Source organism: Diplotaxodon limnothrissa, linkage group LG5 (genome assembly GCF_057381915.1).
Source record: "Diplotaxodon limnothrissa isolate DT_005_m linkage group LG5, D_limnothrissa_male_GT1.1, whole genome shotgun sequence".
Taxonomy (NCBI): Eukaryota; Metazoa; Chordata; class Actinopteri; order Cichliformes; family Cichlidae; genus Diplotaxodon; species Diplotaxodon limnothrissa.
The window spans coordinates 14,881,290-14,898,266 of NC_140600.1; the positions used below are offsets into that span (position 1 = coordinate 14,881,290).

At 38.0% G+C, this 16,977-nt stretch overlaps 1 protein-coding gene across 1 annotated transcript; it reads left to right on the top strand.

Moving 5' to 3' along the window:
* Window positions 1-422: 422 nt before the first annotated feature.
* On the top strand, window positions 423-16,828 carry dnai1.2 (dynein, axonemal, intermediate chain 1, paralog 2). Its single transcript, XM_085353131.1, has 20 exons — window positions 423-461; window positions 604-663; window positions 787-885; window positions 1,066-1,146; window positions 1,422-1,548; window positions 2,361-2,416; window positions 2,525-2,680; window positions 2,832-2,891; window positions 3,012-3,137; window positions 3,539-3,623; window positions 3,748-3,865; window positions 3,973-4,016; window positions 4,181-4,428; window positions 4,640-4,729; window positions 4,890-4,977; window positions 5,110-5,189; window positions 8,216-8,364; window positions 10,151-10,250; window positions 13,335-13,520; window positions 16,590-16,828. Exons 1-20 carry the CDS (start codon window positions 423-425, stop codon window positions 16,689-16,691), a joined length of 2,094 nt encoding a protein of 697 aa, XP_085209257.1. The 3' UTR covers window positions 16,692-16,828.
* The last annotated feature ends 149 nt before the right edge of the window (window positions 16,829-16,977 follow it).

The following is a 16,977-nucleotide window of genomic DNA, read 5'->3' on the forward strand; positions in this document are numbered from 1 at the left end:
GGATTTTGGAGGGGGAAGGGTGTTTGTTTGATTTTTTTTTTTAATTTAATATAAAAATACACTTGTTTCCTTTCCATAATAAACTCTCCTTATTTAGTATAATTATGTCAAAAGCATTCAGACCACTTTTTTTTTCCTTTAGCTGATAAAATTAGAATAATACTGCTAAAATAGTTCACTAATAAAAATGTTCAAGTGTTGTCTGAGGGACTGAACACATCCAGCAGTCTCCGGCTCTGCGCCAACCAAAACTGGTTGTCTTGACAACTTATATACAGCAGCAGGCTACGAGCAGACAGCCCCTTGTTCTTTCTTTCTTTTCTATTCTTTTTTTTTTTTAGCTTTTAACTAGTTTAATTTTGTTTTGTTTTTCCCTTTTTTCTTTCGAACTTTCTAAACTAGCTTTAAAAATCAAATTGAAAATGCCGGTGCCTAACAACAACGCAGCGTTTGCAAGGAAGGTAAACGTCAGCTCAGTTTAGCTGGCCTGAATTAGCTAACTAGAATATTCATGGTGTAGCTTCACGGATAAGTAAAGCAATTGTTAAGGACCTACTGTAATATAACCCACCGTATAGCTGATTGTTGGTTATTTTCGCACAGGGGTCAAACGTTCAGAAGGTACCTGGAGCAAAGTCAACGAAAGCTGCCACTAAGAAAAAGGTGGGTGTGTTTATTGGATAGGTTTTGGCGTTTGGGTGACGGAAAGAGAAGAGTGATGAATATACTATATCATAACATAATGTGATTTTTATTCATAAATGTCTTCTCTATGCAACGTTACAGGATGAGGAAGAGGCTGTGGAGACGGGGACTGGATGGGAGGAGTGGTCTCAGGGGAAAGCCCTTGTGAGGCCTCCAGATCAGATGGAGCTTACTGAGGCTGTAAGAGAAGGATGGAAATACTAATTTCTCAGGTTTAAGACAACCATGTGGGCTGAACTGAAGAAATTTGCGCAGACTTTGATGCTGTTCTTTATCATTCAGTGCCTATATTAAAATTGTTAGCTATAATTAAATTAATTGTCCTTGTGTTAAGGATCTCTCTATGTTGATAATGAATAGGAGCTGAAGGAGGACATCACAAGGATTCTGACTGCAAACAACCCACACGCCCCTCAAAATATTGTCCGCTACAGCGTCAAGGTAAAGAAGCTAGATCCAGATGGAAAAATCAAAATCACTGTTTATAGATGCAATGAAAGTATACAAAATACAGATTAAGATGTGGACTGTAGACTGATGATTGCTTCACTGTGAGCCTCTTACGTTTAGCATAAGAATAACTTGTTTGCCGCAAGTGTTATTTGTTTCATCTCAAATAATTTGATACAATCTATGCAGGTAGTCCCCATGCATTCGCTTCTCCTCTCTCTTTTAATTTATAACCAGACTAAACAAGCACATTTCGTTTCTCTCAGGAGCGTTCCTACAAGCCTATCAATGTTGTGGATCAGATGGCGGTTCACTGTGTTTTAGAGGGCAGCCTTGTGCATCAAGACTCTGAAGAGGCTCGTAAACTTAGAGTCAAGGAAGGCTTAGCTCAAGGTATTTACTGAAACATCCTACAACAGAGGATAATATGTATAGATTTTGCTCTACTTTATATATATGATGTATAAGATAAGTCAAAAAGTCTTTAACCACCCTGTATTTCTTTATATTTTGCAAGGGGGAAAAGACATTAATTGAACATTTATTGAAAAGGAAATGGAAATACATTATATACATATAGTAAATATAGCAGTAGTAGTAGTAGCTGTAGTAAAAACAATACTGTATTTAGTACAGTATAGTAATGGACTTCCTCCATACATAGTGTTGACGATGTCACCAAAAACTTTAAAACTGGGATTCATTACTCTATAAAACCTGTTTCCACTGATTTTTAATGCAGTTCTTGTATAAGTTGCTCCCCAGTTCCCTTGTGTTGTTAAAATGGCTTCTTGACACTTTCCACTTGTTCAGTTTTCTCTGATTTTTTTAAGGACACACTGCACACTATGCTGAGATATGGCAAGTTTTTAGCTCATACCTATTTTGGAAAATATTGCTTAAAACCACTTTAAAAACTTATGAGAAAGTCTGGCTCATTGAAAAACAAAATATAAAGAAATGACGGTTGCTTTCACTCTGTAGTCAAAAAAAGAAACAAACCCAAAAACTAATGATTTATTCTCAGAATTTGTTTTTGTTGCCTGTAGTGTTATATTTTCCCCTCTGTTGTAGTTGACACTTGATGCCTCAAGGTGTCGCTTTTGCCTTGCAACATAAAATGTGAGAAATACCCTGTTTCGCAAAAAGTGAGATCCCAATAGTGAGATATCAGAGATATAATAGATTTTTTTTTATGTGTCTAGAGATTGCAACAGTTGATGCCACAGCAGAGTCTGAAGAGGAGAAAGCAGAAGCCTCGGTGAAAATTTTTTATAAAATAAATCTTTTCCTAAACTTAACTCTTTAAAGCGTAAATTAGTCAAAGTTTGACTTGCACTACAAATATCTGTTTGTTGGTTTTCCACAGGTTAATCCTATAGTGGATGGAGGGGATGTGGAGGAAGCTGGCGATGAGGACAGACCAGACAGTGCTGTCTCCAGAATCAACAAGAAAGAGCCAAAAGTGACTAACCAGTTTAACTTCAGTAATCGAGCCTCTCAGACTCTCAATAATCCAATGAGGGTAGGTAGGAGAGGCAAAGCCAGTATTTTGTGCAATGGTTGAAGTATTTGCTTTTAATAATAAAGTGCATTAAAAACAGTTTCAATGAGTAGATAGAGAGATTAACATAAACTCAAAAGTTTCAGTGAAGTCATTCTTAATTTCCTTGCAGGATAGAATCTGCCAGACTGAACCTCCTCCACGAAGCAGCTTCTCTGCTACTGCTAATCAGGTACTGGATTCCCTGATGTGATCAAAGGATATGTTTAGGCCACATTTGTTTTCTCTCTGTTGAGCATCAGCGAATATTTGTTCCCCTATCATTTGATGCTAATAACTCTGTTATTGGCAGTGGGAGATCTATGATGCATACGTGCAGGAGCTGCAGAAACAAGAGAAAAACAAAGAGAAGCAGAAAGGCATGCACTCACAAAAAGATAATGGCAAAAGCAAAAAGGTGATGCTGATGGAGACTCAGGTAAGTTGACGACTGAAAAACATTACAGCCTAAACTCAACATGCATCTAATATTTGTATTTTAGCACATTTACATTTAATATGGTTTACACATTCATTTAACAATCAAAAAATCTGGGAGGTGACACAAGGTCCTTAGGGATTTTTTCAGGAAGGGCATCCGCTGCCACGGTAACCCTTTGGGAATAAAGGAGCAGACAAAAGTTGCTTTATCTTGCTGCCATACAAACCATGTATATAACACCATATTAATGCATTACTAAGGGTTTTCACTGAGCTACTCATAAAACAAAATCACTAAATGACACCATAATTTTTATGTTCTCATAATAGTCATGTTTATTGTTTATTGCATGCTTTTGCAATGTTTTCATCCAGTGTAATGTCACATTTCTGTTATAGAGTGAAGATGTCACCAAATGGACCATGGCATCAAAGATCCTTGAACGAACGATCAGTCAGAATACATTTGATGACATAGCACAAGGTTTGTTTTGTTATTGTACATAACAGATAAAGAACAATGAACTACAGCCTGATTTCATAATCAAGCAAGGACATTCTCATCTCTTTTCTTCTCCTCTAATTTCTCTCCTTCTATACCGTTTCAGATTTTAAATACTTTGAGGATGCCTCTGATGAGTTTAGGGAGCAGGAGGGAACCCTTCTCCCCTTGTGGAAGTTTCAATATGACAAAGCCAAGACACTGTCTGTCACTGCCCTCTGCTGGTAGGTTGACTCACTGGCTCTAGAACGTTACCTCAGAGAGATGACTGGATTTCAATGATTGTTTGTTTCCTCTGCTGGCATGATACTGAGTCACCTGTCCTTAACAGGAATAATAAATATCAGGACCTTTTTGCTGTGGGATTGGGATCATGTAAGTTCAAAGGCAGAGAGCTGTTAGTAAGCACCTCATCTGTCACCGTCTTAGACAACTTAAATTTATCTAAATTGTGTTTTCTTTCTTTTTTAAACAAATGCTGTAAATTAATAATCTATCTTTTTTTGCAAACCACTCACTTGTGTCCCTCTCTTGGCCAGACAACTTCAGTAGACAGGGATGTGGCATGCTTCTCTTCTACTCGCTGAAAAACCCTGCCTTCCCAGAGTACATCTACCCCACCAGTTCTGGTGTCATGTGCCTCGACATTCATGCACAGCATTCCCACCTGGTGGCAGTGGGCTTCTACGATGGCTGTGTGGCTGTCTACAGCTTGAAGGAGGAGGGACAGGAGCCTGTTTACAAGAGTACAGCCAAGACTGGCAAGCACACAGATCCTGTCTGGCAGGTGCGAGTGGATGGCATGACAGTGGTGGATAGGGTGACAGAAATTCAGGATGTGTGCACTGTTCAGTCTAATTTCTGTCACATCTTTGCTTACTTTGTGTCCACTTATGCATTTTGCCATTTTGAGAGCTGAAAATAGCACTAAGAACAGCCTACTTTCACTCATGTCATTCATGCTACTGCAACCCAATACAGTGTACTTTTTTTTCTAGGTCCGCTGGCAGAGTGATGATATGGACAACAACCACAATTTCTATTCTGTGTCGTCTGATGGCCGAGTTGTGTCCTGGACACTCGTCAAGGTTAGCCGAGGAGATATACATTTTGTTGCCGTATTATATCTGTAGCTTGCACTCAAATTAGGTTCAAATTTCTCATGTGCACTGCACAAAAGCAGTTTGCTTTGGCTTTTGTATTTGTTTAAATCTAAGGAAGAATCACTGTGTGTTTACATGATTGCAGAATGAGCTGGTTTTCACAGACATCATCAGACTGACACTGAATGGTGCAGTTTCTGAGGGCACAGAAGGTGCACAGGCTCCCAGCATTGGTAAAGCTTCACTCAAATATAGTTGTTACTGTATTGATGGTAAAAGAATGCAACATTCTTTCAGTCTGGTATATCAGGGTGGTGTCTGTAATAACGTGTCTAAATAAGGTCCTTAACGTTCTTTTTTCACAGCGTCTGGTACATCATTCGACTTCCACAAACAGATTGACTACATGTTCCTAGTTGGAACAGAGGAGGGAAAAATACACAAGGTATGTATCAAGGATTTCATGCAGGCTTTGTAGCCACATGGCTAAATCCAAGAAAAAGGCCAGATTTTGTTCACTGGTAAATGTGACCTGCTTAAAACATTGTTTAGAGAGCTGTGTGCGTGCCAACCTTGTCAGTGCTCCAAGATAATGATTGTTGAATGAAAATGACACTTCCTTCCAGATTCTCACCAGAATCACACCAGAGAAGGACTTTGGTCACAGTTACTGGAGAGGTGTTGATGGGCGCACAAGCTAGTAAACAACGGTCTGGAAAAAGGTTGCGATGAAAACTAGAAAAGGGCAATTCTCCATTTTACAACCCACATAACATGTTTCAGTAAAACTACTTCAAGATAATAAGAGGTAAAAATCAAATTTCCATCTAACCGCCATATTAATAATAATCAGTGTATTATGTTTTGTAACGAATAAAAATAAATATATTCTTATTAACATTAATCTTTTATGGCAGTCCCTTGGTTTTTATGTTAAAAGGGTTACATATTAACTACAAAGCATCACCTTTTTGCATGGTTATTGTTTAGAAACACCATGCTTTGGAAATTGCGTATTGTTACATTGACCATAAAAGTAACACCTATTACTATAAAATTGTTCAGTTCTTACCACAAAGCAGATTCAGACACAGATATTAACCTAAAACTGACAAAATAGCTTTAGAATTATTCAGCTCATTTACCTATTTTAAAGAGCCATAGCAGTGGTTTTCATTAGGTATGAATCAGTAAACGTACACATTATAGCTGTGTGCGTCTATAATGCATACATTATAATTCATATGAAAATCAGATTATAAACCTTATTGCTAAACAAAGTTTATATGCATAGATGAAGGCATTCTAAGGTATTGTAATACGTGCTACACCCTGCTATCATTCTGATCAAAGGTTGCGGTAATTTAGTTTATCTTGCTGTTGTCTGTCTGTACAACTCTTAAGGATAATCATGGCTTTACACCATCTGCCCCTATCTGTTCTGAAGGATGGTTTCTCATTTTGTTCTTGGTACACTTGGTGCTCAGGAGTAAACAACTAGACATTTGAACATGCAATTTGTTTTGTGACGATTTGGGAACTTCATAGACTTAATTTTAAGCAGTTAATGTCTCTCCTTAAGAAGAGGCTCTCTGTCCTCTTCAGACAGTTTAAGTAGTTTTGGGCTAACTGCCTCTTTCCTCTGTCCTCTATGCTGTTCCCCTGCATGGTTTGGTTGCTATAGGACATTTGCCCCCCGAATGTGAGGTGAGCTCCACTGGCAGGGGTATAAACCACTGCAGGTGGTCAGTCATCCAGGTGAAAAATATAGTGTTAAATAAATTAAATGAATGATTCTTGTTGATTTTTGTAGGGAAAATAAATACAAGTTTTCTGATGCAATCTTTCTCATTATAATTTTATTCAGTTTAACTTTGGTTTCAAAGGTTTCTACCCATTGCCCGTAAAAGGCTGATGGAGTATTGTCATCACCCCACCAGGCGGGCAGGTGGCGTGGACACCTAAGTTTGTGAATGTGATAACTTGAGAACAAGGTGACATAATGTCGGAGCTTCAAACTGATATCATAGGTGCATCTACTAAAAATTATGAGTTTGAGAGGTCAGAGGTCACCTTTTTTGAAAATCTTGTGAATGCGATAATTTCAAAACCCATAACCCTGAAGGTGGGAGATGAACATTTTTTGGCTTGGAACCACAGTTTTAGGACATCAGTAAAATGTTTTCTCAGTTTGAAACTGTTTTTTCAGTTTTCCTGGACCCTGATATTCATTTATTAGCACAGAACTGTTTAAACACTTTAGATATTAATGCAAAGAGCAAAAGTTGATGAAAATTAACATAGTGGGAAGTATCTCACATTGCCATAAAGAGAATGCAGTGTGATCATGTATGAGGATAATTTGTCATTTCTCTGTAATTACTCACACAGGCTTGTTCCCATGTTGTTCAGAAGACAGCATTGTAAAATCAAATTATTTATGATAATAAATTATTAACATTTGATCCTGAGTTTGATCCTGATCCATAAGTAAAACCAGCCATTGATTTAATGTACTAGCTGGCTGTGTTGTACTTTGACTTGATTGAATTTTTTTTACAAATTATAACACGAACAATAAGTACATACATAATTATATCCTCTACATTTTGGTCTGTACACCATGTTTCTCACCTTCCTCTCTTTGCAGACTTGCCAAAAAAAAAACATGGCCTGTATGATAAAATATGTTCTGTCTCCTCAAGCTTCAAAGGTGCAGAGCCCCAGAAGAGGACAGATTACAAATCTTTCACTTAGCTGCAGGTCAACAAACAATCTACCAGCGCTCAGAAATTCAACAGTTTTACCAACACCCTATAAAGCTGGTTTTATCCCAGATTGTCTAACCTGTCCTGTCTATAAATCTGCTGCTATTCGGCTCTTTTTAAATTCTGTTCTGTCAATGCCAAACATTGAAAATCTAAAAGGTAATTCAAAGTTGAGCTAAAGTGAATTGTAATTATTACTCTAGATTAAAACAAGCTATTGTACTTGAAAGACTTTTTATATTAGCTGTCAGTGAAAAACTCTACCCAGATATGTAAAATATTCTCAAAGAAATATTCAATTTTAGGTTTTTCATAATTTCATTTTAGAAATGTAGCTCAAGTCATGGACATGTTGAAATATCTCGACAAACTTGACAAACATGGAGGTACAGACTCTTCACATGTTAAGTACATTGGAGACACCAATCAGGTATATGAATCCTTAAAACTACCACTTTTGAGTAAGGAAATGTTTACATTTTAACAAAATCAAAATATTGAAATTATTGGCTTTAATTAGATACCTTTATAGTAATGCAGTAAGTTGTTTTGTAGTTGTCTTCTGACTATTCAACAATCCTTCAGCACAGTCTTGTTATTCAAACTTTGGTATCTGAAGTTGGTGATGTCAGACAATGAAAATACTACATTTTATTTATACCGTATATGTGGCCCAAATTAAGACTTTGCCTTCTTTTCTCAGTGCTCTAAGACTTACTCAAGCCAGTTTCTGGAGACCTACGATGCCCACAGCATGGCGGTGGATACCGTAAAGTGGAACTACTTCCATCCAAAGGTTTTCGTCTCTTGTAGTTCAGACTGGACTGTCAAAATCTGGGACCATACCATCAAGTAAGACTCAAACAAAGTAATACTGTGAAAGATACTTGCACCAGCTGTAAATATGACATCATTTGCACTGTAGACACTTTACACACTGTGTCTGATCTACTGGGCTTTACGGACAATAATTTGAAAAATATCAAGTGATGCCTTGTTGATGCCAGAAGAACGAACAGTAACTCAAACAATCACTCACCCGTCACAACCAAGTTATTTGCAGTTGATGCAGATGGGCTACAGCAGCAGAAGAACACACCTCGTGACACTTCTGTCGCCTAACAGCAGGAAACTGAAGACGACATGATAATAATCTCATTCATCCTCATTCTTCTTCTAGCTGAAGGAAAATATATGAGACATTCTTTTGTTTAACAGGAAACATATGTTGCAGTTAGTTATAGAGTAGCAGTACAAGTAAAATCTTTATGTCATCATCCTTAGCAACTCTACTAATTCGCTTAAAAATATCTATCTGTGTCTATTCAGTGAAGAAGGAAAAGGTAATTATCAGTCCTACAAGCTTTTTGTATTGCATATTAGTCTTTATTACCTCCTTATAGCCATCATGGCCCAGCATCATTTCCTGACTTTATTTGACTAATCCAAAGTGCCTCCCACGACTTGCCAACACAGGCTGCTTGAATGAATAATGATAGTAATCATCAGCCCATTATTAGAGATAGGGCTTTCAAGTATGATTTGCAATAAAGTACCCTAAAGATACAAGGGATATTGTTTTCTGGAGAAAAAATATATGGCTAAAACAACTTTTCGTAAACTCCACCACATAGGTGGGAGGTGTGGGAGCCCTGCTTTTGCTGAGGCTCATCTATCCTGTGAAACTGTCAGAGATGTCATTAGCTATTCCCAAATGAACTGAGGTCCTTGTCGCTATATAAATGTGATGCATCAAGTCTATTAATCACATAAAAAGTCTGCAAAATATGCACTTTTGTAATTAACAACTTGGATGAAAACCTTGAATCCTGGTAGCTCTGCCTCTTCATTTACAGGAGTGTGCAGTACTATTCAGCTGTAAACAAACATCTCATAAATGACTCTGTGTCAGATTTATTAACAATTTGCACCTTATTTTATACATATTCTACACCTAGCCATGTGCATGTTGTGCATCGAAGACTCACAACAGATTTAGACTCATTGTGTCTGTCACCTAGGTAAAGTAATCAGTTACAACGGCTTCTACAAACAATGGCGAGAGAGCATCCTTTTTAGTTCCACCAGCCACGCATATTACTTCCTGCCGTAGTAAATCAAACAACAGTTACCCACATGCTGCATGTGCAAATTGTTTTAACGTGTTAGCAAAGTTACAACCTATAAAAGTGTTACTTACTTTTTGCTCACTTTCACAGACACATGCACACGCTCTCTTTCTTCTCAATATTTAAACAAGACCTGCAGGTACCCAGTTCCAACTCTTAGAAATATCTCATTTCATGATCTTTTTTCCGGTAGTGTTCCACAAGTTAATAATGAGGAGAAATGGTGTGAAGCAACCTTCTGTTTGATGTCCATACATTTTCTCTGACTGGCCCTGATTAGGCATCGGTGTCTGGAAACAGGTGGATCATAGAAATAAAGTTCTGCTTTATGTTACGAAACCAATTTGTTCTTTATAGCAACAGGTCATACCTTTACACTGAGAGTCTTTCTCTCTGTAGACTCTAACAAGTAAGTGTTCTTGTTTAAATTTTATAGACATGTTGTGTCTCATGCGGTATACTGAAAATCATATTTCCCTCTCTGATATAATGTTTCGATGTTTTTCCAGCACTCCAATGTTCGTCTTTGACCTACAAGCAGCGGTTGGGGATGTTGCCTGGTCTCCATACTCGTCCACTGTATTTGCTGCTGTAACAACAGATGGAACAGTAAGAGTCTCTCTACATTATTTCCTAAATTTTGCAACCCGCAGCATGAGCCTAATAGATTTTGCATGTTTTGGCCCAAGAAATACTCGTCTAAACTACAGTGTGTGGATTATCCTCAGCTTTATCAAGAATGCTTAATTGATAGGACTAGAAAAATGTAGATATCACAACTGTGTCAAGCTAATTGATTAACAGTGTGGTTACATATGAAATATAATATATTCATAGTTTAGAGTTGCAGAGAATGAGAACACAACCAGTAACCAAAAGCTTGTCTGAAAACTGTGATTGCAGCCACCACACGTGCTGCTTACCTGAAGTCCCTTTTTAGACTTGCACTTCTTTCCTTTAATTCAATGGCATTTGAACCTGTCAGCTGTCATCAGGTAGATGTGAAGGTTACGTATGTTCGAAACAGATTGACAAAGCCAATAACGTTAGTTATCCCATGTCTTAAGCTTGACACTTTCCAAACTGAACATGTGAGATAACAAACAGCAGCACCAGCTACCACCTGCCACCCACTTTATTATTATCCTCATAATATAGTTATAGACTCAGTTGGCTAAGCCCTCGGCCTAGCCTCAGGCAATCAAGTTTGTTCAAACACAGCTTCATGTAGCAAAAGCGCTTCCTGCTCTCCCAGTAGTTATTGATTTCAGCCAAAAGTAATTTCACTGGATGCTGTGCTGCTTATCTCCACATATTTTCTTAGTATGGCTGCAAGCTGTCCCCATCTGTTTGTCTTCACAGCCTGCGCCACATTATAAAAGTCCAGAGTGTTGTGTCTGACACATTTCCTGTCCAGCGTGCCAGTGTGAAGTCGAGTGAGAGTGACAGGGAGGAAATGAGAGATGAGCAATTTGAGAGACACCTTATGTGGCAGTGTGTGCATGTGTGTCTCGTCCTCTCCAGTGCCAGGATTCGGTCACAATATGCCCTGTAGTATGCCCACTATCATAATTATGCAAATGATTTTACATCCAAGCCCAAGTCTTGATCAGACATTTACGTGAGAAACCATCCATTTTCACACCAAATTCACAATTTGTAATCTTAGTTATACATATTGCTACTTGTGGGAGCAATGCATATATCAACACTTTAATTGTTTAATTATAAATATCTTCTATGAACGAAGATATCTAGAACGTTTGTGATTCTTGGTTATTTTAGCCTTTAAAACTGGATCAAAGGCTATTTTTAACCATTTAAAAAACTCATTTTAAGTTCATGAGTTGGCATATATTTCACATAATATTTGTTCTTTAGAAACCAGAAGTGCCGAGATTGTAATTTACCATTTTTTCCCAGTGTGCTGAGCTCAAAATTGAATGGATCTGGTTAGACTGGTTTTAGGGATGCTTTGGCATAAACAGCTCTACATATTTGATGATTACTGAGTATGCAGGCACTAATAGTTCAAACTTTAAAGAATGACAAAATGACAGCAGAATCACATTCACTGTTGGGTTCTCAGCGCGTGATGTTAATCGGCATAATCTTCCCTAGGATACCAGTCTCCTTGCAGTACATTTGCAATTTTCTGTGACAAGTGTCTGATTAGCCTTGAGTGACTCAGCATGAGTTGTGTCCTCCCTGACGTGTATATACTGTTGATGACAACCTGACCTGCTGCTGTTGTCTCCACACTATAAAATGTCAGGCACTGTGTGTGTGTGTGTGTGTGTGTGTGTGTGTGTGTGTGTGTGTGTGTGTGTGTGTGTGTGTGTGTGTGTGTGTGTGTGTGTGTGTGTGTGTGTGTGTGTGTGTGAGAGAGAGAGAGAGAGAGAGCATGTATGCGTACTTGCTTGTGTGCATGGGTTCATAAGGATACTGACTTGCCTGGCGGGCTGAGGTGTAAGAATGACACAGACTTGTGTGGTGCAAACAAATATCTCTTCGCTCTATCTGTCCCTGCCTCTCCATCTGAGCCGACTGTCAGGGAAATAAAGTGTCAGCATGAAATAATAAAAAGTCCAGACTCATCTGCACATTATTAGCCTTCAAGTCCATATTTGCTTCCCGTGCATTTGCTGTTAACCTTTTGCACACAGACTGCTGCATCTTTTTATTTAGCATAACTTTTGTGGAACTTTTGGATTGCCATCAAAAATGTTGGATTGGATTGCCAAATGTTAAGGTCAAGTGAAAAAAAAAATTGATGTAATTGTCAATGCAACTTAAGTGAAGTTTGCTCTGAGGCATTTTAGTCCTTTGCACATTTGATTTCATTACCACCGAGTCTGCAATGAAATGATTACAGTGGTTAAACTATTAAACTATTAAAAATCCTTATTACATAAAGCTTTGTTCTCTCCAGTATAGGTTTGGCACTTTAGAAGTATAAATTCATCACAGTAAAATGTCTCTCTGCTTCAAGTTCTTGCATGAATTACAGATGTAGTCTGTGCCCTGCAATCAGGCATGACTAATGTTACATTAGTGCTTAAATGTGAACAGCAAAAACACCGTAGTTAATGGCTGCAGTGACAAGAGGTTGCAGAAAGTCACCATGCCCTGGTGGAGTATGATGATTGGTTACAAATTATGACTATGACACTTTGTGTGTAACTGATGCACACAGACAGTGTGAATCCAAGTGATCCACGCACAGTCATCTTTCTGATAAAAGGAGTGGGCTGCGCTTTGCAGTGGAATCGTCTAAAATGCACTCAAACAGAAAGAAATCTGTGATCTGGTTTCTTCTGGATAACAATGGCTGTAAACTCATTGGTATGTTGGACCTGCCAACACAGTGCACAAAACACACATGCTCATGTGGACAGCAATGCACACTCACTGAATTACTAGGAACACCCTTCCTTTCACCAGATGGTCAGTCTTGCCTCCCTGCAGAGAACTGTGCACCACCACAAAGAAGAAACACATGCAGGCCTTACTTACTTGAAATATCTGAATACTTCCTATTGTTGTTCTCAGTTTATGAGATGTGGGTTTGTTGCACATACAAACATTGTTGTTTTGGTCTACCACTGAAATGTAAGTCAATTAATCAGAGGGTCACAACTATTAAAAGATTGATAAATCTGTACCACTGGTATGATCGCTCCTCTTTTTCAGGTTCATGTTTTTGACCTGAGCGTCAACAAATACGAGGCGATCTGCCAGCAGCTGGTGGTGGACAAAAAGAAGACCAAGCTGACCCACGTCGAGTTTAATCCCATCCATCCTGTCATCATAGTGGGTGATGACCGAGGCTATGTCACCAGCTTCAAACTCTCTCCCAACCTCCGCAAGAAGCCGAAGGTTAGAGTCTTAACAAGCTTACCGCACCATTCGCGACTTCCACTTGTTCCACATCAATTAAAGCAAATCAAATGATTCATTCAGTCCAGTGTCCTGACCCCGAGCTAATTTTACTAAATAGCAAGTCTCTCCCACCCCCACCCTCCATTAGCATTACTAATTGCCTTTGTTGCTTTTTTCCCTTTATATTTATCCCAGTTAACAATTAGCCTCATTGTGTAGTGTTCTTAGTAAATGAATGAGTGTATGAAAAGCTACAATATAAAAGAAAGCTTACAGCATTTTTTTTCTGTGCTCTGAGTTTGGGATTTTAAAATGGTGAGGGCATAGAGTGCTAAAACATTACGGAGAAAATGAAGAGTAAAAAAGTATTTTTTGCTCTTCATTTTCGTATTTTTAAACTTGTAGCTATGAAATAAATCAAAAATTTACTTTGGTCAACTCACAATTTATAAGTCCCTGAAGACGCTGTTGCCACTTATGCTAATGGTTAATGGGCTGTGGAGTAATCACATCACTCTGTCTGAACATAAAAGAAACCGGGTGGCACGCTGAGTCACAACACTTTAATCAGGACACATTTAAAGTCAGCCCTACAGCCTCTCTATTCTTCCTGTGCATTGTTCACAATGGTGCATGTAAAATAGAATAAATTCTAATGACCAGTGTAATATGCATGCTGCATTATACATGGTATTGCCAAAACACAAACAGGTCCCTTTCACCTGCCCGCATAAACACGGTTTATAAAAGTACAGCATAATAAGGCATGTACACAAATACACACACTCACAACACTGCCTCATTAGCGACCTAGGACCGTAGCCCTAAAGCATACAATTGGGGAATAATTGCTCAGTTCAGCACCAGTGACAGGGCTCAGAGCAATTTGGAAGCTACTGAAGCAAATAAGTATAAGACAGTAACACCCACAGTTAATATTATCAATAATATATCTTGTAAAATTCATATCTTAGCCTACCAAAACTATAAATATACCCAAAAGTGGTCTAGCCAAACTAGCCAATGTGTTGTACTTACCAATTGTAAGGGTTTCTATAAAGTAGATCATAGTCTTGGCGCTAGTACTATAAAAGAGTCCAACTCTTCTGTTATCTTTTAGTGCTCTTCTCTTCTCCCCAGTTTCTAAGTCATTGTTTGGACATTCCAGAATGAACTGCAGCTTTTAGTGTCCAAAATAGAAAATATGCAATGCACATCTCAGCAATAAACAGTCACTAACTAGACAGCATTACATACAATTGTTGTACTGTCCAGTAGATTCTGCCGTGTTACTCAGTGAGTCCATTAACATCAAATGACCCTGTGTATGTTCAGTACAACACACTGTTTAGCTGTTTTCAACATGAATGTGTTCATCTCATCTCAGCCTCCTACTTTCATGCCCACAAATCAGTGATGGGTCGATCATAAAAGTCGCATTATGAAGTATTTTATGACTTATCGTTATTGCCTCTTAAATAAAACTTCCATATTAAAATTTAGTTTTCTACATAATTTGTGTAGCATTGCCAAAAAATGAGAAGACATCAAATTGAAGGCCTTACAGTAAATGGAGAAAATTAGTACACATTCATATTATACACAGACAAGTCTGCCGTTTTATGTTTTTGGAAAATAACCAGATAAATAAGTATTTGGAAAAATAAATCCGGATATATTCAATTTGAGACAAAACCTTTATGACTGAGATCAGTTTTGAAGCTTTATTCACTTTGAGTTTAGCCTTTCACTCTGCTCTGTGAAAACTCATCACTGCCCAGATATATTATCTTGAGATATGATGGTCTTTCTTCAGAGGAACACCTTTGACTATTTCAAATGTCAAAATAGCCACACCGAAATATACAGCAAATATATTTTTTCCAGGGTTAAATTGAGGCGTTAGCTGCTCAGCTGTCATTTTTCACTATGTTCAGTTATGACTAGTTCTAGAAATATTCACTGCATCCCACCTACATACAGATACGTTAAATAGTACAGCACATACATTTTTTTGCTTTTAATATTAACAGTGTTTGAGTTGGTAAACAAATTGTCAAACGTCTTACTGTTTTCTTTTAGTAAGATGAAAAGTTCACACGAGATGCTTCGCTTCAGAATTGATTACATAGTTATTTCCATAGGTTTTTGAAAAATGACACTTTTTAAATATAATTTTTATATAAATTTAATACAAAGTCCTCCATTTTCATCATTTCATACTCTTTTTTTATTTAAAATACCACAGCACTTTAGAAGGCTTGAACTTCATCGCAACACAGAGGTTTGCAACAGGGTGTAGTCAATACCTGCAGGGGATGGCCTAATCAACAAATGTCCTTTTTTATTGAATATAATGATTTGGATGAAGTAATATCTAATGTGGATTGGTAGTTACAGTGTAACAGATGGATACACGTATATCATTGGTTAATACATACTGTTGCATCTGCTCATTAATGTGCCCACATGCCATTCTATTTTTACCTGTGGCTTTTTGAGGTTTATTCTGTTGGGCCTCTTAAATCAAAGCCGTATTAAGTATGAGTAAAGCCTGTAACAATTGTAGAGGAGCTTTGATAAGTTCTAATAAATATCCTCTCACAGAAGTGAAATTAACTCCTGCAGCAAAATAGAACTAAAGCTGTGCCATATTATATCGCTCTTAAGAGGCTGTGCTTTACTACACCCAGGAGGATTTAATGTCATCTCACCATAACTTTGGAAGATGGCTTTGAATTTGCCCTTTAGGCAGTAGCTCTGTGTCTCCATAGCAGATTTCACTATATTCAATAGACTAACATAAAATCTCTGCTACTTTTGACCCTGCATCCATTTCAATTTTTGTCTGCTTTTATTATCTTGCCCTCCTTTTTAACTCCCTGCTGGGTTTGTGGTTTCCCACAGTGCTTGGTAAGTATAAGGTCAAGTAATTTCTCATCTGTACGCGTGTGTGTGTGTGTGTGTGTGTGTGTGTGTGTGTGTGTGTGTGTGTGTGTGTGTGTGTGTGTGTGTGTGTGTGTGTGTGTGTGTGTGTGTGTGTGTGTGTGTGTATAATGTCTATAGGCCAAGAAAGGTCATGAGCTGCCTAAGGGACCAGAAGTGGAGGTAGCGAAAATGGAGAAGCTCCTCAGCCTGCTAAGAGAACCAGACCAAAACTCAGATTAAGGTGGTCACCTTGGTTTCTGAGCCAAACACAAATAGAGTGTTTCATTGCCGTTCATGAAAAACACTTATTTTGTTCACTCTATTCAGTAAACATCACATGACAACAAACCGATATGTATATGTTTATTAAAATGTGTTCTTCCAGCTTAAGTTAAGATGTCCATCATTTATTCATAATCACATCATATTTGTTGTTGAAATTGCTGTTCTTGGTGCACATTAACCAGGCATTATGATTTGTCTGACCTCCTCTGCAGGCATGTATAAAGCTCATTTCATATGTATG

Bases quoted from the DNA above. Each gene is read 5' to 3' on its own strand.
- dnai1.2 (XM_085353131.1), top strand. From the start codon at position 423: ATGCCGGTGCCTAACAACAACGCAGCGTTTGCAAGGAAG. The intron at 2,892-3,011 runs GTACTGGATTCC...TGTTATTGGCAG, and splicing joins TCTCTGCTACTGCTAATCAG to TGGGAGATCTATGATGCATA. The intron at 10,251-13,334 runs GTAAGAGTCTCT...CCTCTTTTTCAG, and splicing joins CTGTAACAACAGATGGAACA to GTTCATGTTTTTGACCTGAG.